At 41.7% G+C, this 27974-nt stretch overlaps 1 protein-coding gene across 1 annotated transcript in view; it reads left to right on the top strand.

Moving 5' to 3' along the window:
- The window catches only part of Reck (reversion inducing cysteine rich protein with kazal motifs), a 74164-nt gene that overhangs the window by 15050 nt on the left and 31140 nt on the right, over positions 1-27974 (top strand). Inside the window, exons 2-9 of the mRNA XM_052176375.1 lie at positions 1301-1359; positions 5894-5968; positions 6919-6955; positions 8675-8760; positions 10647-10694; positions 21026-21059; positions 24215-24412; positions 26251-26518. Coding sequence (XP_052032335.1) covers positions 1301-1359; positions 5894-5968; positions 6919-6955; positions 8675-8760; positions 10647-10694; positions 21026-21059; positions 24215-24412; positions 26251-26518 — 805 coding nt within the window. The remainder of the gene's footprint in view (positions 1-1300; positions 1360-5893; positions 5969-6918; positions 6956-8674; positions 8761-10646; positions 10695-21025; positions 21060-24214; positions 24413-26250; positions 26519-27974) is intronic.

Below are 27974 nucleotides of genomic sequence, written 5' to 3' on the forward strand. Positions count from 1 at the left end.
CAGAAGTGGCTGATAATGACTCTTAAAGGACTAAAGAGAGCCCACGATAATTGGGTTTACCACAGTCAGAAAGTCCTAATCAGTCTGTAGAATATTCAACTAAAGTGGCTTTTTCAGGGAACTTCTGTTCACTGTTCTTTTTCTTAATTTTCTTCCTATATGTCTACTACTCTTCTTCACTTAACACATTCAAAACAAACAAGCAAATGAATAAGTAAAAAAGAAATTACCTGAGATGTTACATATTGGCCCTTTTGTCTTTTTCTCTGAAACAGGGTCTCATGGAGCCCAGGCTGGGCTTCTAATCTTCCTGCTTTTTCATCCCAAATGCTAGATCACAGACAAGGGCTACAACACCCATCCAGCATCTGAGCAAACTGGTTTTCTGCCTCCTGCCTTCTGTCTGTGGGCACTGCCGTTCCTTGTCCTGGATGGCACTTAGAGGCTGACCTCTCCTGCTCTAGTGCAGCCCCATTTCTGTTCCTTTAGGTATCTTGGGCGTGGCTGTCATCAGGATCTGGTGCTGCATTTACTTTTTAGTAGAAGCTCCCTAGATACCATCACATCTCTTTACGCCCTGTATGCATATGACTTGCGCATTTGGATCTTTAGGCTGGGCTCATAGCTGTATTCCAAGTTTTGGGTTTGGATTTTACCAGAGTTTCCATTGGAATGTCCTATAGAAACCTCAAATTCAACAAGTCATAAACAAAATTCAACACTTTAAAAACAAGCTAGTTTTGTGTTATAGTTAATAAAATATTATCCATAGAGTAATCTTTCTTTTAATTTGGTTTTTTCGAGACAGAGTTTCTCTGTATAGCCCGGGCTGTCCTGGAACTCACTCTGTAGACCAGGCTGGCCTCGAACTCAGAAATCCCCCTGCCTCTGCCTCCCAGAGTGCTGGGATTACAGGCGTGCGCCACCACTGCTCAGCTCCATAGAGTAATCTTAAGGGCTGAACAAATATATATAACAAGCTTAGTAGAAAATGACTGTCTTTCCTATTAGTTTCTCTAGGGTAAGGACCTAGCACCCACGTTGTAGTAGATGCATTGAAGATCCAGTTAAAATGAGTAATGACAGCCAGAGGTGACCGTGCATGACTTAGAACCAGCCTAATACCAGCACTTTGGAGGCTGAGTCAGGAGGATGAGGGATGTGGAGGCCAGCTTGTGCTAAATATCAGGAGGACCTGTCTCAAAAACAGAAAACAAAAAAGGAGAATCTACGGAGTGGTGAATCCTGTTGCATAATCCCCTGACAGTTTAACAGTGAGACATCATGTTTCCTCTTCTAGGTGCTGTGTGCTGTAACCATTCCAAGGATAACCAAATGTGCCATGATGTGTGTGAGCAGGTAAGCTTGGTAATATTGGAGAATACAATCAGATAAGTATTAAACTTGCTTTTGCAAAAGTCTGTTGTCTAGCAGCTTACACACAGTTTATATCATAAATAATGTGTTTGCTGACATGGAGCACTGAAAAGGGACACAGTATTATAACCCAAATAATATGGAAGCAATCAGGCCACACAGATTGAGGGCTGTCCCTTGAAACAATAGCATGTACTCTTAAGACATTTCAGTTATATTAAAAATACCACTATTGTAATGCAAGAAAGGCTAAGAACTGATTCCAGGTAAAATGGACTGATGAGACTTGACAGCCGGATGCAATCAATGAGTCTGGAGTGGAAAAGAAGTTTCATAACCAAAATTAGCGAGGCCAACGCGTGAAGCTTGAGTGTAGCCTAGACATGAACTGATGGTGTTCTATCTGTGTTGTGATCCTGAGCTTGGTCACTGTGTGTGGTCAGTTGTGACAGAGTCCTTTCCAAAAAGCTAAGATTTAATTTGGCGTACTTTTTGATTTGGGGTGCTTTTTGATTTGGGGTGCTTTTTGTTTGGGTTTGGATTTTGTTTGTTTCTTTGTTTGTTTGTTTTGCTGACAGTGCCTCATGCATCCCAGGCTTGGTACTGCAATTGCACACCACCACACCTAACTTTGCCATGCTGAGACTGGAACCCAAGGTTATGAGCACGCTAGACAAGCAATCTACCAGCTGGGCTACATCCCAAGCTCATGCCAGGATATAGGAACAAGTAATCTCACTGTCTCTCATGAATCCCGAAATAATCCGGATACAGATAATAGCCATATGTGCATATGCAGAGACAGTTGAAGGGAACATGACAGTGCTAATAATCGGCAGACCTGCTGGACACTGTAGATCCATTGTCTTTCTTACTGTCTTAAAAATGTTTTGTAGTTTGAGTTTTTCTGGTTGAATATGTGAGTTCTATCGCAGCAAGACATCTTGGTAAAGTCTCATCTTCCTTTTTCACCTTAGGGCTTGGCCTTACATATTTCTAGACTTGGAGCTTGAAAAGTAATGTTCTCAGGAACCAGTCACATTTTTTTTTTTTTTTTAGTAACGGTCTGGAAGTGATGTCATCTTCATGATATAGATAAAGAAATTGAAGTATAAAAAAAGTTAAAAAGCTTACTAAAGTCCCCACACCAGTGACTGGAAGAATAGCTACTGTGTGCTCAGTGTTGGTGACTAAGTTGGTGACCCATCCTTAACCACCTATGCAGCCCTGACATAAGGCCAAGCCAGCGACCATGTCCTTAGAGCCACGTTAGTTATGATCTCAGTTCATGTCCTCACCACTGTCAAACCTGACAGTGCTTGGGATTTTTAATTTATTTTGTTAATTTTTTAAATTTATTTTGTCTTTCTTATTTTTGAGAAATATAGAGAAAAACAAGGAGATGGCTTTGAGAATAATTTTTATTTTTATATTTACTTTATGTTTGAGAGATTTGCCTATATGTATAGCTATGTACCACTTGCATACCTAGTTCCTTCAGAGGCCAAAAGAGGATGTCGAATTATTGGAACAGGAGTTGTAGATGACTGTGAGCTGCTTGTGGATGCTGAGAACTGAGCCCAGGTTCTCTGGGAGAACAGCCGGTGCTTTCAACTACTGAGCCATCTCTCCAGGCCCCAGAGACTATTTTAAAAGTGCTTTCTCTCAGTGCACTGCTGAGATTGGTCACATATCATTAGTCTCCCTTATTGTCCTTCTCTTTGCCTGCTTTGTTTTTTTTTTTTCTTACTCCTCCTATTATCCTTTTATAGTGGAAAAATGTAAGTAAATACAAAGATAGAAAAGAATAGTCAATCTCATGTTGAGCTTTAACATTATTTATCATGGTCAATTATACTTCACTTATTATAAGTCTGAGTCTTCCTATTCTTCTTCCCTAGCCTATTAAAGCAAATTTATATTAGAGCAGACCAATTGTTATATTATTTGTTACATTATTTCTCAACCTATAATTTAGAAGGACTTTAGACAAAAGAATACTGGACAGAGGATGTAACAGCTCTAGATATGCTTGAAGTGTCTCACACAAATAACAATGATGGTAACAACAATTATACTGTTATCACCTGTTTAAAAAGACAGTGTTTGGGGATGGAATGATGACTCAATGGATAAGAACACTTAATGCTCTTGAGTTTTATTTTAAAATGATGTGTTTGTGTGTATGGGTACATGCTTATGAGCACAGGTGCCTGTGGGGTTTGGGAACAGGCATCAGATCCCGCTGGAGCTTAAGTTAAGGGATATTGTGAGCCACCTAATGTGGATGCTGGGAACCAAACTTAAGTCCTCTGAAGAGCATCAAGGGCTCTTAACCACAGGTTTCACTTTGTACCTCAGGCTGGTCTAGAACATAGCCCAGGCTGCCCATGAATTCCACAGTCATCCTGCCTCAGCCTCCTTAGTGTCGGAATTACAGATAAAAGCTACCATACTTGGCTGATCTATAGCTTTCTTGGAATTGCTATGATGAGTAAATTCAGTCATTTATTCTGTTGAGTTTCCCATAGTTTCAGCTTCATTGTTCAAATCTCTCTGGTATCATTTAACGTCTTGTCTGTGCTTCTTAGTAACCAGTAGTTTGATTTAGAGCAGAACCATCTAGGAGTTGTTTAAGACCTTCTATTAGTCAGGGCTCTCTAAGGAGCAGGACTGGAAAGATGAACATACAGAAAGACACACAGGAGTTGGGGCACATTGCATGCGTGTGCACATGCGCGCGTGCGTGTGTGTGTGTGTGTGTGTGTGTGTGCTCTCACATGCACACGCTCTTTCACACTGTGGTCTGAGCAGTCCAACAGTGGTTCTCTCCTGACAAAAAGGCCAAGGATCCAGTAGTTGCTCAGTCCATGAGGCCGAAGGGTCAACAGTCCCAGTCTGGTATTGGAGTTCCTGGGAAGCTGGAGAGAGCTGCAGTTTTCAGTCCACGTTGGAGTCCTGAAGACTAGGTGCTAACACCAGTGAAGGAATGGCTCAGGGAGGTGAGCTTGGCAGTGAGTGGGAGGGCAAGCAGACAGAAAGCCCCGAGTCCTCCTTCCACGTCCCATTATTGGGATGCAGTCAGAAGGCGTCTGACCACAAATGATCAAGATTTAGGGTGGCTCTTCCACCTCAAATAATACAACCTAGAAAAATCCCCCACAGGTGCTCCTAGATGCTTACTTGAGTTTCAGTTACTTCCAGATATAGTCAAGTTGAAAAACAAGATTTAACTCTCACATACCTAAAATGTGCCTATGTTTTTATTTTATGTAAATTTTGACTCAAACTCACTATGCACCAGGTAAGGCCTCCTTTCACTTCCCAGGGGGTACAGGCATGTGCCACCACATACACTGTAATTGTTCCTTTGCTGTGGGTGAGTGTGTGTGTGTGTGTGTGTGTGTGTGTGTGTGTGTGTCCTGGTCCAAGGGTCCAAGGGCTGGGATTACAGGTATGTACTACTCTACTTGGCTATTTTTATTTAATTTCACTTGATAAACATTTAAGTTAAATAGCCAGTTTGATTTGCATTTGCTTTTTGAGATAAAGCTGGACACTTCATCAGACTGGAAGGTTTTTTTGATTGTTTAGCAAGTCTTGCCCATGAATGATAATAGATCTACCCTTTTATGATATTTAATAGTCATTGCTGATAATTGTCTAATTGCACTAATTCACTAGATACTGCAAAGTGGTGATTTTTCTAGTTCCTATTAGTTTTTAATTACATTTGCAGGTTGTAGAGAAAAGTGCCTCCTGAATACACTACACTGGAAATAAATAGTTTTCATTGCTCTTACCAACCACGCATTTTATGGTCTTAACTTTGCAGGAAACCATGAAGGTCTCTCTGTAACATAATAATTTATATCTTACTGAGATACCAAACTGTAATTGTACTAATGACATTCCTGTGAGGAGTGGGTTGTTTAGTCATGTACTGAAAGTGAACCTGGCCAGCTCCTCAGCATTCAGCGATGACGTCGTCTGTAAGCTAATGCCAGTGCTTAGCTGATTTAACCTCACTAGCAGCAAGGGTAAAATAAACAAGAGTTTATTTTGAAATTACCACCAGTTGATTAAAAACAACTAGAAAAGTTAGGATAGATATCTTCTTCCTTTTCTCTTTCCTTCTCTCTGTCATTCATTCCTACCCCGTAGGTTGTAGCTTATTTCCCTCCACTTTCAATTAATAGAAAGATTACCAACTCAGTGTAATTGAATTTTCTTGATTGTTTCCCAAATAATGTTATAAGAAATGTTCCCTCAGAAGCTGTATGGAATGCTGGCATTCTGCAGGCTGAAGCAGGAGGATGCTGAATTCACACCAACCTGGGCTATATAGTGAGACTAAGTATGTAAAACAAATCATAGCTTGATTTAGAGCCTCCAAAGGTTCCTCTTATAAAACAAAAAGCATTGTAGGAAACTAGAGGATGCTACTTTTATCCTCTTTTCCTGTAAAACAAAAATATCTCAAAGATTTTTGGCCTTTTTTCTTTTTGTCAAATAGATTTTCTCCTCAAAAAGTGAATCCCGGCTGAAACATCTGTTGCAGAGAGCCCCAGATTATTGCCCAGAAACAATGGTGAGTCTTACGGAGTCCTGGAAGCTTTGTACCCACAAAGGCATCTGATGAGTTAGTTACTTTTAGATTTATCAAACTTCTAAAGTGTGGTCGGAATGTGTGATCAGAATAAAAATTTAAACCTAACTTTTTAAAAATACAAATTAGTAAATAAGTTAGTATCTTTACCTGTTATCCTCTAGCTTGGGGCCTAGGTATATGAATAGTCTTAAATATAATGTATTCCAGTCTTTAAATTTCACTGTAGTATTTCATCTAGAATTTAGAATTTTATCACTGATTTGACTAATTTTATGAAAACTATAATAACTAAATCTTATGTTAATTGGATTTGTAAAGTTGAATTTGAGATAAGGGAAAATATGTGACTTGTTTCCTTCTAACGCTCCATTTCTTGCACACTGTGACTGACCCACTGCGTGAAGTCTGAATCAGGAAGTCTGACGCGTCTCCGGAGTTTGGGCGGGTTTCATTGTTTAGAATGTGTGTGGGCCAGGCCCAGAGAGCCTGGGTGTACATGAGAGAGCTTCTGTGGATGCAGTGGCCTCTGTTGTATGGAAGGAGGAAGAGGCCGATGATGGTCAGACAGTTCTGACTTCTTTTCCTTAAGTTGCCCGGCAGACACTTTCTTGCACTTGTAAAAGGTAGCTTATTGAATAACCCGAGTAACCTGGCTTACTCTCAGTGCTCTTAAGTGGGAAAATGAGGAAAGAATGTGCAGGGTTCTCATTCCAGCTTACCCATGTTTTATACTTTGTGTGCATGTATGCATGTGCACGTGTGTGCACTATGACTGGTGGTGCATTGAGATTACACTGCAGTGTGTGCAGGAGCTTCTACCATGAGGGTTCAGGGGGCCCAGGAATTTATCATGTAATTTATCATGTGGAAATAACCATGCATAGAAGGTAGTTATTTGCATAAAAGCATTTTGGTCATTACAATTTCAGGTTGAAATTTGGAGTTGCATGAATTCATCTTTGCCAGGTAAGCAAACTTATTCCATGAATGTAAAATTTGCATCATAGTCCTAAACCTGATTTGTATACAGGATTTTTTTAAATGATGTATTTATTATTGCATTGGATGTGCCCATGCACAGCTTTTCAGGAGTTGGGACTCTCCCCCCCCCCACTCCCCCCCCAGTTGAGGGCTAGCTCTCTCACTTTGCTGCTGACTGGCCCGTGGGCTTCAGCCTCGTGCGTGCCTGTAGGAGTGCCAGGATCACGGTGAGCACGACGTGCTTCAGCCACCTTTGTAGGGGAGTCCCAGACTTTACCAGACTTGCAATGTGAGCATGTTCACCTTGCTGAACTTTGTCACCAGTCCCTGAGTAGTCAGGGACTTTTATCCTCTCTGTAAACAATTTTGGCTGGACTGGCCTGGAACTCTCCACGTACAGCAGTGCTGGGATTGAAGGTGTGAACTAGCATGCTCACCCTCACTAAAATTCCTACCTCCACTTCTGCCATTCTCTGGAAACTAGTCTTTGGAAGATCACCAGTACCTCTTGGTTTCCAGACCTTTCATTTTTTTCTCAGTGATTGTGCTCATTGAGTTTCCTTTAACATGTGATCTTATACTCTCACCTTGGCTTTAGACCTTAGACTCTCTCCCATGCCTCCTCTTCTGTAGCTGTTCTAATATGCAGAACTCTTCCTGCCTCTCTCCACACTGGACAGGTAAGTTGTTAACTAATCACCTCTAGGAAGGGAGTATGTTATTTGTGACTGGTAGACATCACTGCCTAGATCTCTGTGTTCGGGTAACATCTGAAGTACAAAACCAAATTAGAAGAAAGATCCTAATTCCAGTGACACGCCCTTTGCAAGGCCTTGCATCCGTCTTTTCTGTTCCCAGTTGAAGTCTTTGTTACTATACTCTTGGGATAGAATATTATAATAAATTTATGATTAATGTCTAAGTGTATTATATGTGTACATCTCATCTCCTTCAGAAAGAATACCTCAGAGGATTTCTGCTTCCATTGTAATAAAGCCTAAATTCTATACCCTTGCATACATGGTCTTCTATAATTGAAACTCATTTTCTAGCCCAAGTTAAAGGGCTAAAAGAAAGAAGGCATCTGCCTTATGTTTCTTCAGCTTATGAGGAATGTTGTACTCTCTGAAGCTTGCATTGCAAACAATGAGTGTGAGTGTCTGAACCAGAAAGCAAACTAAACCGAAATAGTCCATAGTCAATTTGTATGATTGGCTGTGCCCATCAAAGCCAGGATTGGCTCATAGAAATTGTTCCTGCATATTTTCTGTATATCAGTTTTTAAACAAGGTAATGAGTTTTTATGCTATTCTATATATATAGTATTTCAACACGAAAGATTCATGTGCTTCTTTTGCATGTTTGGTTACATTAGAATTTGTGTATGTGATGCACAGTATGAAATAAGGAGAAGCTCTTTCTCCCTAGCTTTCCTTACCTTGCATGTCCTCTCATGGAGATGAAGGATGAGAGACTGCAGGGTGAACAGGAAAGGATAAATCCAAAGGGCCTGATATTGTGTAGTGTGGTACCCTAAGGAAATGACATCACTGGGAGTAAGGGTCGGGGGAGGTGCGAAATCATTCAGAGGCCCCGCTGTCTGAACTGGTTTTCTCATTGACTTGTAATGATATCCCGTTACTTTTATATTATTTGTCTTCGCTGATACTTATGACCAAGACATCTAAACACTTTGTTTTTCAGGAGTGTTTAAGAAGTCCGATGGCTGGGTTGGCTTAGGCTGCTGTGAGCTAGCTATCGGCTTGGAGTGCCGACAGGCATGCAAGCAGGTAATACCTGACAGCCAAGCTTTTAAGCATCGTGGACTACAGTAGGAGTTTTAGCTGTGTGCTTTGGACTTGTCTGCTACATAGCTTTGGAGAGATGACCTAAAAAAAACCTGCAAATTCTGCATTAGGCTTGTTCCTCGGTTGCGGCCACTGCACATAAGATCCTCAACCTTTTCCTTCTCTTTGTCTTTTTTTTTCTTAGATTTATGTACGTGTTTACTTTATGTGTGTGGGTGTTTTGCCTTCATGTATGTTCATGTACCATGTGCATACCTGGTGCCTGTGGAGGCCAGAGGAGGCATCAGATTCCCTGGGACTGGAGTTCAGATTGTTATGAGCCACCACATGGGTGCTGGGAATTAAACCTGGGTCCTCTGATAGATCACCAGGGTCTTGCCTCAGGCTGAGTCATTGTGTAGCTTATTTTGTCTTCATTTCTCCTTCTCTTTTTCATCGTGGCTTTACTCTGACTGACATGCGATCCCTTCCTTCCTCTGCTCTGAAGGCACATGTGACCCCTCCCTCTAGTAAGCCAGGCCTTCTCTTTGAGTAGGTGTGTCTCTGCTCCAATGCAGATAGGCCGGCCGGCCGCTGAGTCTACAATACATGTTTTTCAGTAGCTCCTCACATTGCTAACAGTGGCTTCCTGGGTTTGCTATTCCAAGTGGTGCGTATAGACCTGGCTGGAGGCTGGCTGGTTGAACGGCCGACTAAGCTGACCCAGAACGTAGCCGGGAGCTTGTTCTGGAGACTTCTCTGGCATATGTGAGATGCCATGTCCCCAGCACTTCTGCTGCTGAGTTTGTGCTTTGTGAAAGGGTCTTTGTGTAGCCCTGGCTGCCTGTGACTTTCTGTGTGCATCAGGCAGGTCCCAGTCTACAGCAGTTCTTCTGCTTCTGCCTCTGCCTCCTGAGTGCTGGGATTACAGGGCAAGCCACCACACCCAGCCTCACCTTCACTTCCGTATACACCACACTGTTCTACAGCCTGCTCTGCAATAGTGGGCAGCCCGTGGCCCAGGGTCTGCTGCTCTCCTCCAAACCTTGAAGTAAAATTGAATTACACTGGTTTAAACTCAGACCCTAAGGACATAAAGCAGTTGCCAGCCTATTGGTCTCCTTGCCCTGACCACAACCCGCCTCCCCGTCCTTATCAGCTAGTTTGTTATAAATTGCTTGAGACTAGGTGACAGAATAGGAGGAAGTGAGAAGAGGGCGGGATCCCTTGACTCTGGAACAGGGTCTCTAAGCTGAGGCTGGTGGCAGGTAGGAGAGTAACATTTGGCAGCAGGTCTGTTTTGCATTGTTTTGCACAGAAGCATGCTTCCCTGTGAGGAGCATGTGCGGTCTGTCAGCGGCAGGGGAGCCCCATGGCCAAGGCCGCCTGAGCACTGTGTCCTTCTTCAGTTGCGCTCTCCATCCTACGCGCTGATTTTCTGAGGGAGCCGGCTCATTGTAGTCAGTATAAAATGGTGGATGTGAGGGGTTAAAGAAAAAGCAAAATGTAAGCGCCCTGGCAGAACTTCACAAGAAAATTCACTAGAGTGGAATTCGGCTTTTAAAAGGCCTCTGATTTACATTTCCTTCAAAGTCTTCTAGTTTCCAAAATAACAGAAGAACCATGTTGTTATGTGAGATTGAAACCATCAAAGTTGGGCTGAAGCTGCAGCGTATTGGACGAGTCCTGGAGTGCTGTTTGTTTTCAAACATTACAGAGCATTTGTTGTAGTTTAGGAACATCTAAATATTTGAGTATAAGGTTTCCCATGAGGAAATAAAGAAAATTATACCAACAATTATATATAATAATATATACTAATTTGTGGGGTTTGTTCTATACAAAAGAAACAGCACATGTAGTAAATGAAGATTTTTGGTTGCTTTTAGGCATCTTCAAAGAATGATATTTCCAAAGTTTGCAGGAAAGAATATGAGGTACGTATCTTATTTAACAAATTTGAATAGACTATTCCAATGTTCTCAGAACTGACAAAATAACTTAAATTTTAAAAATTAATTCAGTTTTAAACAAATTGTGTTCTAACTTAACAGAAAATTTAGCCTTGATAAAAAAAAGTCATTTACTTTCTCTAAAGTGTTTTGACTTTGAGGTTTGTTGAGATTAAGTATTGATTTTAAAGAAATGCTTTAAATCTCTCATGCAAAGATTTCATCTCTATTTTCATAGCAAAGCTACTGGTTGATTTAAGATTCTGAAATTGCTTTTCCTAAGCTCTGTATCCTCTTCAGCTCCTTTCCTATCTCTGGACCTATCTTGATGTCCGTTTTTTAATAAACTTCCTATATCAAGAAGAAGTGAACTAACACAGCCAGGCCGCTGAAGGGAGCACTTCACACTCCAGCACCCTGCATGTGGGAAGCCCTTGGCTCCAGGCTGCGTTTCCAGCGCCGTGCTCCCTAGTATGGAGAGAAGAGAGTGGAAGTAGAGGACATAGTTTGCCTTCTGCAAATGTACAAAGTCCTTTGGGTGTCTGTTTTCTAGAAACCCCATGAAGTGTGACACCTGTATTCCTTTCAGAGTTAAGGTCATGGGGCTGGGAGACTTAACTGCCTGACAGTGAGGACCCTGTTAACAGTCTGTGGATTTGGGAGAGACAGAGTCATTCCCAACTGCTTCTATATTATACTTCTGATTAATTTTTTTCTTTTCTCAAAGTCTGTATTATATTTCTTCATTAACACTTTTAGACTGGGGAGTCTTATTGATCCTTTGTCCTGTTGTTCTGTTGGCTAAGTTACCTCTGGTCTCTGAAGAAAAGTTTCCAAGTTCACATCAGCCTCCCTGTGACTACTGTCAAGAAGGAAGGGATCTTTTAATTTTTTTCTTACTTCTACCTTTGAAATGACCAATTTGGGTTTTCTTGAACAAAGTGGCTAACTGTGATAACTCCTTCTTTTCTTCCACATGATGTCTGACACTGTCCATCTCCTGTAGCCTGTCCTCCATTACCTTAGTGTGCTTCCTTCTCTTGTTTGGATTTCTGCATTGCCCTAGGAAGTCTGCAGTGTGTGTTGATGAAGGACGAGACAGGAAAGGTAAGAGAGACAAACACTGCTACAACAGAGATAAGAACAAATTGCTTCCCAGAGTGTCTTTATCTGGCCTAGAATTAATTAAACAACCATTTTTCAAAAGTCTATAGAGCATACGAGTTCTTTATTTTTGTATTAAAAGCTCAAATAACTCAACATAATTCAAAACTCAGTTTGATTCCTCACATATTATTTAGAAATAATGAGAGGCAGCATCACTTTAATTCAGAAAACTGGTTCTGCATTACAGACCCAAAGCAAATGACATCTAAAGTCTAGTTTAGAGATAGGACTGTCTGTGAACACCTCTAAAGTAAATCAGATAAGTTTGGTATAATACAGTCTATTTAGCTTGCTGGTTCTCTGTTCACATCAGTCTTACAAACTGGGCATTTAATATCTTATTCTTTGCCTTGGGGTGGCCATTCCTTTAGGTTTGTGGTTTCAGGTGTCATATTTACCCTAAAGGACAGATCTTACGTGGTTTGAGTAGAGATTCAGAGACTGGGTGATTACATTCAGAAGAGCTTATTATCTTCCATGAAAAGCTGGTCCTGGTTCCTTTAGGGGGATTTCCTAGGAAACTTATTTAAATAAGAGTTGCCTTGGTCATGGTGTCTCTCCATGTCAATGAAACCCCTAGCTAAGACACCTGGTGTCCTCCATACGTCTACCTGTCCTGTGCTTGTAGGTGCTACACGGGGCCTCAGCTTCTGCTTTAGGGCACACTTACTACCTTGTTCTGTGCTATAGGTATAGCAGTTTAAAATGCCAGCTTGATTTGCTGGAAAGAAACAATGGAATACACAAGCCAAAAGCTAAGCAGAACTGAGCACCGAGCAGTGTCAGCTTTGAGGACACTGACGTTTACTGAGTCGGTTTCCATAGCTCTATAGTCTCGCATACTTGGAAGTCAAAGAAGAGATGTTTGGTACCAATAGGAGATGGACAACCCAACTGTGGTCTCTTCTAAAAGAGGCTGCAATATGGGAGACAAAAACTGTGACCATCTCCTTTTGTAGAGAAATATACTGCCTCTCAAACTTAATGCCTCTCTTGAAAACTGGTATTAATAAGTTAAATTTGAAGCCCCACTCATATAAAGCAGGTGCTTAGAAAATCTCAAGCTGAGACTGTATCTAAAATAATTCTAAAATGGTAGTCCTTTCTTAGACGCCTAAAACAAATAACACACATTCTCTCTGGAAGAAGGGATTTTTATTCCAGACTTAAAGCTCACATAGATAAAATTCTAAGAAAAATAAACAACTCACACTTAGAAAAAAAAACTCATAGAGATATAGGACACTCTCATATACAGACTGGACATATTTACTATGGGTAAGAAACAAGATCCTGAAAATACACAGAGCAAATATAGTTGGGAAGAATTTCATAAAATACAAATTTAATTGAAGAAATAAAAACATAGTGGAAGCTGGGGTAGTGTTTCTGTCCTGTGAGTCCAGGTAGAGGCAGGAGGATTATGTTCAGGTTCATACTCAGCCACATAGTGAGTTCAAGTCAGCCCAGGCTGCAAGAGATGGTATCTACATATTATAGACTAATAATAACAACAACAACAACAACAAAAGAATTTAAAAAAAAAACTTTCTTTCAAAAATGAACAATAGCTGATTTCTCAGAAGCAACAAAAGAAATACTCAGAAGACAGTATGGTTCTTAAAGAAAATAACTATTAACCTGGAATTTTGTATTTAAAAAGATTTCAGGAAATAATGCATCAAGATGGTTGCACAGGAGAGTGGGATTGATTGAGAGCAGGGGCAAGTGAGAGCAAAACATAATGGTGTTGTGCGCATGTGCATGTGTGTGACCGTCGGTGAAACCTGCTGCTCTGAGGTTAACTAAGAATGCACGGGGCCGCAGGGGCCACTCTGCAAATGTGAGGACCTGAGTGTATACATAGATACAGCCAGCATAGGACAGGCGTGTCTGTAGTTCCAGTACTGCACTGGCAAAAGGAAGACAGACAGGAGGATTCTGGAACCTGACACCTAGCTAGCTAGCCTGGCGTACACAACTGAGGAACCACCAGAGACTCTGTCTCAGACAAGGTGGGGTCAGTACCAGAGGCTGTCCTTACATCCGTGTGCTCTATTCTGCCGTACGTGCACATCATACACAGAGACTAGGGATTTCTTGAAGAACTTTTTGTTTGTTTTTTGAGACAAGGTCTTACTATGTAGCCCTGACTGGTTTAGAATTCAATATGTAGACCAGGCTGGCCTCAACTTGCCAAGATCTGCCTGCCTCTGCCTCCAAGTGCTGGAATTAAAGGTATGCACCACCAGGCCCTGTAGGAAGTTCTTACATAGGAAATTTCATCTAAAAAAGAGAGATCTGACTGATGATCTTTCTTTCACCTCTGCTTTTCTCATTTGATCATTACCCCTCCCCCCCAAAAAGGAGTACCTCCTTCAGCATTAAGTACTTCTGGGTTGGCAAGACAACTCAGTGATGTGGGTACTTGCTGCTAAGCCTCACTACCCAAGTGCCACCTACAGTGTCATTCCTCAAATGTTGGAGGGAGAAAAACCTACTTCTGTAAGTTGACCTCTGACGCATGCTAAGGTATACACTCATCCACACACGCATATATACACACAAAGACACACAAATAAATAATGTAAAAAAATTAGACTATATATTTGAGTGAGATTACCAAGCTTTGGTCTAGGAGCTACAGAGGCCCACCTTTAAGGTGATGGTTCCCACAGACTCACACGTTCACATGCTGTGGGCATTTTCAGTTCTAGGCTCTCCTGGATTTTCCCACTAGCGTGGAACTTGAGACACCCAGCCATGGGCAAAGTCAGGGAGGCTCGTGGATGTGTGGTGCTGGAACCCGCTCCTAGTTAGAACACTCAAAGCCGGCCATGGCATTGGCCCCAGCAGCCCGAGCAGAGGCTGTAAGCCTAACACAGCCAGTGCTGTGTGTGCTGGCTAATCTGACTGAAACTCAGGTAACTAAGAAATTGTTTTCTGTGAGATATGAGACATAACCGGTAATGGTTTTTCAACCCATCTTTGTCCATAATTTATCTGTGGACCTTTTCTTTTGGATACCAGTTTGGTAATATTTAGAATTTTTTATTATTGTTATTTTTTTCCTTGATTATCAGAATAAACGTTGATAAATTCTGTAAGGGATGTGAGGGTAGTGAAATGTCCAGAGACCTGGTGATGGTAATAAAATGATGAGTTTAAGTTTTAATTCAGGATCCATAAGTTCACGTCCTCCTTAACGTCAGACTCCCTGACCCTGTCCTAGGGTGGCTCCCATGTGCTGCGCAGGCCCCTGGAGTGAGCGCCGCAGCTGCCCTCAGGCCTCCAGGCTCCTGCCTGCCCTTCCTCTCTCCACTCCTGCTCTGGGCTTTCCGCATGGTCCCCAGGACTGTCATTTTCCTGTCTTCCTTCCTTTCCCCGGTCTGGTAAAGAAGGTGGCAAACAGTAAAGAGTATCCAGGATGAGATATCCCTCGGACTAGCCTTTTAAAGGGTTAAGAAGCTGGAGAGTTGTCCAGTGGTTCAGACCACTTGTTGCTTTTACAAAGGACCTAGATTCAATTCCTAACACCCACATGGCTGCTCACAGCCATCTGTAACTCCAACCCTGCAGGACCTGATACCTCTGTTGACCACGAGGTCATGAGACCTGCATGTGATCCATATGCAAACAAAATGCTTGCACATATAAAGTAATGAAACAATAATTTCTAAAGGTTTTAAGACAAAAATATTGGGTTAAGTAATTGTTAATATAACTAGATTGTTCTGCTGCTGACCACTGGTTCTGCGAGAATGCTAAGATAAAGGTAGCACTGAGGCCTTAGAGCACAGAACCTAAGCTACAGCTGTCTGCACCACTGCCAGCACGTGGCTGTGTGTGACAAAGTGCAGGTTCGTGTAAAACTATCTTTTGATTATTCATGTGGTTCACAATTGAGAATAGCATGTAATCAGGTCTTTTCCCATGTCGTCTACTACAGCCATCAGCTCCTGCAGTTTCCAATAATGTTTTATGTATAAAAAAGAAATGTGTGTGTATAGCCCGCCACCCACCCTTGCCACCTTTAGCATGCACTTTGCTCTGTCCCTGGGTGCCCATGTCGAGTGCATGTTTGTATATGCCTACTGGGTTGTGCCATGCAGTGAGTGTTCAGTAAATGTATGCTTGAAGATATGTTTGCATCAAATTTTTGTTCCTTTTTCTCAAATTAAGCTTGGTTCTACTTTTGCTTTCTGTTAGAAGCATAAAAGAAGGGAGGTGGGAACAGTCTAAGGGAACAGACTGGCAGCTGGAGGTCCCCTAAGCTCTAGTGTGATGTCAGTCTGCTGCAGTGGTTCTGGTGTGGTGGGTAACAGCATCAGCTTTGGGCAGCTGTGCTGTCCCTCATCCAGTCAGCTTTTAACAAAAGTACACAGTCTGGAGATGTGGCTTAAAAGCCGTTAGCTCAATCCCTAGTGGGTGCACACTTGCTCTTAAACATACACAAAGTGATACTTTCCCTCTGTGAAGTCTTAAGGGTCTAAATATAAAGTGTGTATCAGTTCACACTGAGGAAATGCCAAGAGTTGTTAGAGCGTAGTAAATAGCAGAGTATGGTGGAAAACTTTAGGAATGGTGAATCTCTGCAGAGGTGTGTGTATCAGATCTGAGCCGTTACCTGCAGCTGATGAGCTCCAACAAGAGCGAAACCTGTGGGTCCTGCAGTACTGGCTCACGATCGATCGCAAGACTTGCTGAGTTGCGCTGCACTGTCACTTAGCATTGTCCTAGGAGAGGAGAAACTCCTGTTTGGTGTCCTTGTTCCTGGTTTCTTTCTTTTCCCGTTCATACCTTAGCTGAGTAAGAGTATGCTTACGGTCGTGGTCATGTCAGGTCAGCCTGATCTTGTCTCTTCTTAAATGGCCTTCCACTGGGTGGAAGTTACTGTTTGTTTTTGTGGTTCCAGGGGTTGAAGCTAGGAATCATGCTCCACCATGAAGCCACTTCCCTAGCCCAGACCCCATATCTTTAATTACCACTATTTAATGACAATTCTAGAATCTTCTATGCTAAGTTTCTTTTTGAGATAAGATTTCACTGTGTAGCCCTGGCTGGTCTAGAACTTGCTATGTAGACCAGGCTGGCCTTAAACTAACAGATTCATGAAAGGCATGCACTCCCACCCCCACACACCAAAACAGAAAATTGTCATCTTTCTTACACTTCTCATTGAGATGCTAAGTACATTCTTCCCAGATGTAACCAAATAAAAGTCAACAGATATTATCTGCCCTTCCCTCTTTGGAATCATCTCCCATGGATCACTAAGTATTATACCTTGAAGATTTGTTTACTGCCAGGTATGACCGTACACACCTTTATCCCAGAACTCAGGAGACAATGGCAGGTAGATCTCTGTGAGTCTGAGGCTAGCCTGATCTTCATAGTAACTTCCAAGGCTGCCAGGGATGGAGAGAGAGACTGTCTCAAAAACCAATAAAGGAAGGAAGGAAGGAAGGAAGGAAGGAAGGAAGGAAGGAAGGAAGGAAGGAAGGAAGATAGACTTAAAGTATTACCTCACTTTGGAGGTAATTAAATATGTATGCATGCATGCATGTATGCATGTATGTATTATGTATGTATGTGATGTGTATGCATGTATGCATTATGTATGTGTGCATGTATGTATGTATGTGTATGCATGTATGCTTGTGTGTATCTCCTAAGTATATCTTAGTCAATGCTGGCCTCTGAGCCCCTGGAGCAGAGCTCTGAGGTTGTCTTGTATCTGTCTGGCATTCATTTACTTACACTCACTGAACTGATGTGCACGGTGAGCTGATACACCAGAGCGTGTAGGAACTTTCTCAGTGATGAGCCACTGTCTGCCAAAAGCTTGCAGTCTAGTCCGTGGGAAGAGGAACACATAGACCTAGAAACAGTGAGCGAGCACACTGTTAGAAACCTGCAGGAGCCACACTGGGACCTGGAGGGAAACCTTTCTCAGCCTAAGGAGAAAGTAAGGTAAGACAGGATCAGTCTGAGCTGGGGCCCGTCGTGGGATGGTAGTGCTTTTTTAGGTGGGTTCTATTTTTAAAATCATTATCCTGTTGCCCACTTTGATCTTAGGATCCTGTCAGCCTCAGTACACTGGTGTGTTCTTCGGTTTCTAGTGTGGTATATCCTCACCCCAGTACCACTGTAGTTGTTATCTGTTAAGTCAGATGCAGAGCTGTTGAGTGGAGGTCCCGTGGGTGTGGTGATGGTAAGCAGGTCATAGAAAGGCCTCCATGCTAGAGAATGTGAACTCTTACTTCCTGTCCTTGCCAGCAGATGGCGATCAGACATTTGAAAGCCTTAACTAGCTAAGACACCAGAATAGGTGATTTAAGACATGAAGTATTTATAAGCTAATACTATAATTCATACACACGCCTTTGGCCTATCAGTAATCAATAGTAGCTGAAGCATCGAAAAGAGTTGCTGCTAATCAGGCATGGTGACACACCCTGTAATTCTTGCACTTGGAAATTTGAGGCAGCAGGAATTGAGTTTGAGGACAGCTGACTTTAAGAAGAACGAAGATTACTTATAACAAATATAGGACTCTTATCAAAGCTAGATATGATCAGTCTATAAAATCAACATGGTTTAGCAGATTAATAACTTCATCACATCCTAAAGTGACAAAACATTTTTATATTTTAATGGTTTGTCTATTTAGCTATTTTATATGCATTGAATGTGTTTTATTTGCTTGTATGACTGTGTAAGGGTGTTGGGTCCCCTGGACCTGGAGTTAGAGACCATTGTGAGCTGCCATGTGAGTTCTTGGAATTGAACTCTGGTCCCCTGAAGGAGCAGCCAGTGCTCTTAACCACTGAGCCATCTTTCCAGCCCCAGACAAAACATATTTTAAACTGTAGACTGAGAAAAGATGTAGAAGTAGTGATATATGAACATTAATGGTGCTTCTGTATAAAAAATCAAGTTTTTACTCAATACATCCAGGAAAACATTAAGAGAAGTGATATAGTTGCTTGGGGAATGTCTAGACTCTGAAGGTGACATCACTGAAAACAGGTTTGTCCTTCTTTTCCTTCAACAGTTTGCAAACTCTGCATTGTTTGCCCTGTGGGGAAGACTAGCTTCTGTAGCTACTTCTCCCTCCTGTGACCTCAGTCACATAAGGAAGTTGAATTAGACAATTTCTGACACCTGAGCCTCTATTTTCTTTTGTGCCTTCCTCTTAAGCTAAGTGATCGCAAGACTGAGCTAGAAGTGAGATTTCTCTTGCTCATAAGGTCAAATTTTAAAAGTCTAGCTTGAGCAAATCAGTAAGTGTTAAGGCAGGGGTTTGGAGAGTTGTCGTGATTGACAGTGCCATCTGGATCCTTAGCGACCTGGGCATCTGGCCTGTACTCAGCAACCTTTATGGCCTCTACCCACGAGACGCTAACTAGTGCCCGCTCCACCGTACTTTCAGTAACAGAGAATGACTGCAGGCATCAGGTGCCCCAGGAGGCAAGCCATCCCCGATGGAGGCTATTTCTCTGCAGACTAGTTTAATGTTGATTTTATTGTATTTTATAAATGTTCCTGGGCTGATGAGCCCCAGTGGAGGGTTGTCTGGGAATGGGTAACTGAAACATCACAGTATTGCAAAGGAACATGCATGAAGAGACATACAAAACGGTTCACTGTTGCAGAACACTGAGAGGCTATTTATTTTCCTCTGTTGATATGATCTACCAGCTCTGGCAGAACCAGTGCACACTGGAAGAACTCATTGTCCCTTCCTGTAAGACCTGGGTTGATTGGTTTGTTAACTTACTTTTGTTTGAATGAATGACTCCACCGTGGGTTACTCTTACAATGGGCTATGGTTAGGTAGAGAGGGGCAGTGCAGTGCAGCTTTATCAACAATATAGATAGACTTCTCTTTTGGCTGTTTGAGCAGTCTTCCACTGTAGCCCAGGGTGACCTGAATGCACTATGTAGTTCAAGCTGGCTTCACACCAGTGACAGACCTCCCACCTGACCCTCTCTAGTGATGGGTATAGGCAGAGGCCACCACACCTGCAAAGCCTTTGAAGATGGATTCCAAGGTCGGTAATGCTGGTCTGTTTTACCTGTATTTTTTTTGTTGTTGTTCATTTTTCATTTTTTTGAGACAAGTTCTCAGGCTCACTGTGTAGATCAGGGTAGCTTCAAACTCAACATCCTCCTGCCTCAGTCTCCCAAATGCTGAGATTTCAAGCACGTGCCACCATGCCCAATTAAAGATGGTCCTTTAAGCTGAGCCACTTAGCTGGACGTGACGGTCACGGTACATCTGATTTCCTTCCAGCTTTGTGTATGCACATTTGTTTTATTAAGTTGTCCTCTTCCGATTATGAATGATATTGACTCATAGCTGACAGGCCAGGGATATCCAAATGGTTTTGGACAAGAAGGGTTTTGTTGTTGTTATTTTTTTTGTTTTCTTTTGTTTTTTTTTTTTCTTGTTTTCTTTCCTGCTTTCCCTTATTTTTCAGGCAATGACTTAAACAGGGTAGGACATTCTGAACAATAGTCTTAAGGCTTCTAGAACAATTGGTTCTGACCTCAGACTCTGCTTTTAGCAACTTCTTGGGACTGGTGCAGGTCTCTTCTGCTTACGGAATGCTTCCCTCTATAAAATGCTAGGGAGTTTCCCAAAGTCTGGTCACAAGGAGACTAAATGAAAGCTATCTTTGAAGTGTTGTGTAAAATGTAGATTTCTGTCATGTGGGATAGGCTGGGAAGTTTGGGAGGTTCCACTGCAGTCATGTTTGAGAACAATTAGAGGTCATTTCTGAGGTCGCATTGACTCTAAAATGCAGTGATTATAGGAAATAATGTATGCCCAAGGGTTTTTTTTTATTATGTTATTTTCTAAAAAATGTTTTATACTCTACAAGAAAATATAGAAACCAATACATGGTGATCCCCTGCACACATGCGCCCTCACGCATTCCTACACTCCTCATAGAGAGATCCCTACCATGGTTCCACGATGGTTACTATGAACCAGGAAGTTGTCTCAAAGCTTCTGTGTTTGCAGTCTTGACTTTAGAAAAGAACTTAAAAAAATGATATCCTGATTTCCATGTAATTCTAAAACGGAATAAAATTAGAAATTCTGCTTGTTAATTTGTTTGTTTTTCTTTAATTTACAGAATGCTCTTTTCAGTTGCATTAGCAGAAATGAAAGTAAGTATATTGTCAATGATTGCACAAGCAGTCCAGAGAGCAAGACATTTTACAGACAGAGTTAACAGTCAGAACTGATTGCCCGTAGCCTTAGCATTACACCTGCTAAGCCATCCGAAGAAGTAGGTACACAGGATTCTGCTAGGCCATTGCCTGTTCAAGTCAGGTACGTGGTCTAGCAGTTCCTGTATCCCAGATGCATATTTATAAATAAACGCTATAGATAGATCACTAGAGAAAGATAACACCAATAACATCATTAATCATTAGGGAAATGCAAATCAAAACAACCCTGAGATTTCACCTCATACCAGTCAGAATGGCTAAGGTCAAAAACTCAGGAGACAGCAGGTGTTGGCGAGGATGTGGAGAAAGAGGAACACTCCTCCATTGCTGGTGGGATTGCAAGATGGTGCAACCACTTTGGAAATCAGTCTGGCAGTTCCTCAGAAAACTGGGCATGTCACTTCCTGAGGACCCTGTTATACCACTACTGGGCATATATCCAGAGGATTCTTCAGCATGCAATAAGGACACATGCTCCACTATGTTCATAGCAGCCCTATTTGTAGTAGCCAGAAGCTGGAAAGAACCTAGGTGTCCTTCAAAGGAGGAATGGATACAAAAAATGTGGTATGTTTACACAATGGAGTACTATTCAGCCATTAGAAACAATGAATTCATGAAATTCTTAGACAAATGGATGGAGCTGGAGAACATCATACTAAGTGAGGTAACCCAGTCTCAAAAGATCAATCATGGTATGTACTCACTGATAAGTGGATATTAGCCTAGAAACTTTGAATACCCAGGACATAATCCACAAATTAAATGATGTCCAAAAAGAATGGAGGAGTGGCCCCTGGTTCTGGAAAGAGTCAGTGCAAGAGTATAGGGGAATTCCAGAACAGGGAAGTGGGAAGGGGGTGGATGGAAGAATATGGGGATGGAAGAGGGCTTATGGGACTTGTGGGGAGTGGGGACCCAGAAAAGGGGAAACCATTTGCAATGTAAATAAAAAAAATTAAAAAAAAAGAATTTTCTAATAAATGTCATATATGATGCATGAAAAAAAAAAGGTCACTTCTGAGGAGACATACATGATGTAGTCTTTGCTAAGGGCTGCCTCTCAGTCCAGTCTATAGATATTTACTGAATCCTTGCCTGGTATGGAACACACACTTATCTGGGGAGGACATGGCCAGAACACAAAGAACTTGGAAATGGATTAGAATATGAGGCAGCACAGTGATAAAATGAAACAGTTCAGAGAAATAGGGGTCTCACTGCAAGATCGCTTAGAGGAGAGCTCGTGGAGTTCCTAGGTTAACTGGGCCTCGAAGGTAAATAAGATATTTGTGGAAGGGGGATGAGAGAGAAGCCAACAGTGATGTGTACAGTGGAGACTGCAGGAGCAGCATCCGGTGTGAGGGGAATGCTGAGAGCAACAGTTAGAGGTGGGGAAAGACAACCGAGGGACAAGCAGTTGGTTGGATTTGCTTGCTAATGTGGTGTATTGAAGAATAACACACAGTCTTGCACTTCTACCCTGTCAAACTGGGGCCTAGTTCAGGGTCTTTGGCAGGTAATCCAGAGTCCTCCCACACTGGCAAGGAAGCTAAGCCAGTGGAGGAATCAGAAGACAGACACTCGATCCTATCTCTTCACGCACTTGTACTCCTAGAGCAGCACCATTGCAGTGGACACTAATAAATGCAGCCAGAACTTCTCTGTGTGGTGGAAATGTAGCACAGAGGTAGAGTGTGTGCTTAGACATCTAAGGTCCTTGTCCTCTCCAGCACCACACACATTGCAATAATGAAAGGCAAAATGAAAATTCCCAAAATGAATGGTAGTAGACATAAACTTGGGCATAATTATAAGTCAAAGCTAGTACACAATAGGTATGGAACAATGTTCTGGCCCAGGAAACTGAGATGTGTCCTATAAGGTCACTCCCTTGCTTGGTTCATTTACACATGACTTACCATTTCTTGAAGTCATCTGTATTCCAAGTTCATTGCTCTGTGGAATTCATGATACCCTGGTTTGGCTCCTCCGTAGCCATTTCTGATATCACGTAGGAATTCTTAGCTGCCTCTATATTCCTCTTCCTGCCACCCATCTTCTCTAGCTCCTTTAGCACCCCTACACACACACCTTTAGATGCTGGGAAAGGCTCCTGACCGGCTCCATTATGATGGAGTCCCACACCTGGACTTCCAGCTTCACATTTCCCTTTCCCACAGGAAATGGTGTTCGTTATGTGTTTCTTTGTGCTTGTTTGCCTGGACCGCAAGTGTGCACCAGCTCTCCAGGCCACTGGGGTTGCTGCTGTTGTGATTTGTTTCATTTTACTTTCGTCTCCTAGAGTCCCCGTGGCCATCCTTTCTGATCATGCTGCCTCCATCTGCCAAGCATGGTGTGATGACGGGCATGTGCTACATGACTGGCTTTGGTTATTTTCCAAATACAAAAGCAGTCACGTACCTTCAAATGACTTTGCATTGGCTTGAGACAAATTGTATTAGTTATAAAACGAAGACTTCTACAATATAGGAAGATTCTTACAGATGTGCCTACTGGATAGAAATTTTGAGATTTCAGTTTAAAGTACACATTTGTTAAATTTATTAAGTTGCCGTGCTCTCTCTTGGTTTTTACAGATCCAAACAGTAAGTTTAAGGCACTGCCATTGCGTTTTCTTTGGTTTGGCTTTGTCTATAACCTGTTCAAGTGCAGTGTGGGAAGAGGCCCTTCCTGTTTTCTCAGAATGGGCACTTGGGACACTGGGGAGGCAGCTTTGGTAATGTGACAGTTTTAGGTGCTTTGTTGTACGTTAGCAGTCCTGACATGCTTAAACACCAGATTATGCTCCCAACCTATCATTACAACCAGCAATACTTGCATGTGCTTCTGCACACTTGCAGGGTTGTGGCACTACTTAGGGATGCAGTTGACTAGAGAGTTGGGTTGATGAGTGTGACTGTCATGTGTCAGTGAGCATGTGAAGGTCCCCGTGTCTGTAGTCCCGCAGAGTCACGGTTTATCGTCTGTGGCATGCCTTACACCCCACACTCAGAGCTGTGCCTTGGTCACTGAGTTAACATTAACAAAAAGCCGTTTGCGTTTCAGCATTGTCTCCTTCTCCACAGTGGGCTCCGTGTGCTGCAGTTACGCAGGCCATCACACCAACTGCCGGGAATTCTGTCAAGCCATTTTTCGAACAGACTCTTCTCCTGGGCCATCTCAGATCAAAGCAGTGGAAAATTATTGTGCCTCTATCAGTCCTCAGTTGATCCACTGTGTGAACAATTACACCCAGTCTTATCCAATGAGAAACCCAACTGATAGTAAGTAAAAAGGGTTGTGTTCTTCTCAGTCTTTGATAAGATAATTCATTTACAAACCGAAATGTTCATGTAGGTGTCTGTGGTCTTCTTCACTTGAGAAACATCCAGATTTCTTTGATGTACATCAGATTATACCTTTTGACCGGGAAATTCCATGTTGTTGTTTATACAAGAAAACTTACAAATTTACATATATGTATATAAGAAAAAACATAGAAATGACCCAAAAATACATCAGTAGAATATTGACTAAATTATATTTTTATGTAATAACTACACTTTATAGGTAACAGAGGGGAGAACATTCATTCAGAAAGTCCAAGATGTATTGAGAAAACAAAGTTTCAGAACTGAAAGCATAGCCTTTTGTTCTTTTTGGGTTTTTTTTAAAGATTTATTTATTTGTTACATATAAGTACACTGTAACTGTCCTCACACACCCCAGAAGAGTACATCAGATCCCATTACAGATGGTTGTGAGCCACCATGTGGCTGCTGGGATTTGAACTCAGGGCCTCTGGAAGAGCAGTCAATGTTCTTAACCACTGAGCCATCTCTCCAACCCGTTTGGGTTCTATTTAACTGTTCTACACTATATATTTTGGTAATGCTGGAACTTTTATTAATGAGAAGTTCTTACTTTCATAAAAAAAAAACTTATAAAAATAAAAGAATAATACTTTTAAAAAATCAAGGCTGCCTAATGAAGCTGTCCTTGCAGGATCTTCAGAGCACCTACTTTGTATATCCTAGAATCTATTCTGCTCACCGAGAGGCAATCAGATTCTAAAGAACTGACTGACCAACCAGACTGACGAAAGACTGACTTGTAAGGCAGATGCTTGTGCTTATACTGGCATATTCTTAGGCTTCTTTTATTATCTTGAAAGTGGTATGCATTGTATGGCCATAATTGGAATCAGAATCTGAGGCTCTTGACTTCCTGTGATGTGGCAATGTGGTGAAAATCAGACACGTGGCCTTCATTTATTTTAAAGCCGATCTGTGTTTCCTGACATTTAGGCTACACTGAATGAAGTGTTGCTGGCGGTGAGGGGATAGAAACTCTAAGCCAACTAAGACAGAAAGAGATTTTAAGGGTAGAGCAGTACACTCCAGTGTCTGTCCTAACACAGGAACCTAGGAGTCAGGCTTCAGACTGAGTATACTTCTGCAAATGCAGACACCTGAGAAAGCTACTTGAAAGAACCCTTCCGAAGTCTATAGCCTGGCTGAAAGTATTCTTTTAGTTTCTGATTCTTTGTAGAAAATTAAAGGCTTCGTGAGTGGGGACACTGACAGGAAAATCATGGCTCATTAGCATGTTGAGGCCCTGGTTCAATCCCTATCATCAAAAAAAGAAAAGAAAATTAAAGGCAGAAATAAACTAAGATATTGCCAGAGTCCATATTATCTAAATTACAATGTATATTAATTAGCTTCTACAGACTTAAGGTCTGTGGTATCTTAGGGCATGATTAAATGGAATGATTTTAATGCTATGGAAATTAGTCATCAATCTTATATAAAGAGTTCCCACTAGATACAAGCAAGAATTAAGCCCACTTAGATTTGCAGTATTTTTTCCAAGAGCATAATAAAGTGTTTATGTGAGGACTTCTTAGGTGTGGGATGACTTTCATATTATAAGAATAGTTTTAGAAAACTGACTGGGAACTGTGGTGGGTTTTGGGAAGCATTGCAGAATGATGGAGAGGGTAGGCCCTGTTTGCTGCAGAGACTTCCACAGAGACTTGTTTTCTCCCTTGTTGCCATGTTCTTCTCTTCTGAGCAATGTTATAAAACCAGCTAATAAAGGGCTTATGTCCTAAATGTAGGTTTATATTGCTGTGACAGAGCTGAAGACCATGCGTGCCAAAACGCCTGCAAGAGAATTCTAATGTCTAAGAAAACAGAAATGGAGATTGTTGATGGTCTCATTGAGGGTTGTAAGACCCAGCCCTTGCCTCAAGATCCTCTTTGGCAGTGTTTTCTCGAAAGCTCACAGTCGGTCCACCCTGGAGTCACTGTGCACCCTCCTCCCTCCACCGGCCTTGATGGGGCCAAATTGCACTGTTGCTCTAAAGCAAACACTTCAACCTGTAGGTTAGTATCACATTTTCCTTTATCAAGATCAATAGAAACAGGATTTTAATTGGTGACTTTTAACAAATGTCTTATTCTTGTGTTGTGTAGACTTAGCATTTGGGAGATGAGAAATCTGACCTGGGGAGTATAGCTCAGTGGTAGACTGCTTAGCACGCACAGATTCCATTCTCAGTGCAAAAGATAATAGAAGATATAAAATCTTTCATTTTTTAAAAAAAAAATTAAAAAATTATTTATCTTATACACATGAGTGTTCTGTCTATACTTGGGTGAATGGGTGGCATCCCCAGGAGCCCGAGGGGGTATCCGGTCCCCTGGAGTTGGAGCTCTAGACAACTGCTGGGTGCCATGCACACGCTAGAACTGATCCTGGGTCTGCAAGAGTGGTGAGCACTCTTCCCCATTAAGCCATCTCACCAGCCCAAAGTCTCTAATTACTTTGTTCAGCAAGTATTTACTGAAGATTGTTTAAGTACAACACAATATTTTAGGGCCAGCAAGGTCACTACTTAGCAAGTAAAGATGCCTGTCACCAGGCCTGATTAATTAATAAATAATCTAATACAATTCTTGGGATCCACATGGTAGAAGAGAGAACAGACCCCCTCAAGTTGTTCTCTTACTGCTACACATTTGTGAATGCACATGCACTCACACACATAAATAAATGTAGTTTAATTTTAAAAATTATATGAATATTTTCCTTGCCATGTATTACATGTGTACCACATATATGCCTGGTGCCCACAGAGGTCAGAAGAGGTCATAAAATCTCATGAAACTTGAGTTCAGCCCTTTACCTTTTTGTTTTATACATTGAGTGGGAGTGTAAAAGATTAACTATTAAAAGGGCAATAAATATTTAAAGATGATGTGATATCATTAAGCTTACAGTATTTTGGACCTGGAGAGATGGCTTAGTGGTTAAGAGTACTTACTGTTCTTGCCGAAAACCTGAGTTTGGTTCCCAGCACCCACATTGAATGGCTCAAAATTACTGTAACTCCAATTATGGGAATCTAATACTCTCTTCTGGCATCTTCAGGCCCTTTACACACAAGTATGTGCGTACTTATACATGTAAATAATCATTTTAGAAGAATATGATATGTTTTGATCTGATATTTAAGAGATAATCTATTAAATTATGAAATTTTGGATGGGGAGTATAACTCAGTAGAGTACTTTCCTAGTGTGCATAAAGCCCTCTCATGCCACATAAACTAGACATGGAGACACAATCCCTGAGTACTATAATCCCAGCACTCAGGAGGTACAGACAGGAGGGTTAGCATCAGCCTCAGCTACATACTGAGTTCAAGGCCAGCCTGAGCAGCATGATACCCACTGTTGAAGGAAGGAACAAACTTTGAATTTAAAAGTCTTTTGTTATAACAACCTTAGTTGATATAGGCATCTTTGTTAGTTGGAGAATTAGTGTGTATGTGTGTGT

The sequence above is a fragment of the Apodemus sylvaticus genome, chromosome 3 (genome assembly GCF_947179515.1).
Source record: "Apodemus sylvaticus chromosome 3, mApoSyl1.1, whole genome shotgun sequence".
Lineage (NCBI taxonomy): Eukaryota > Metazoa > Chordata > Mammalia > Rodentia > Muridae > Apodemus > Apodemus sylvaticus.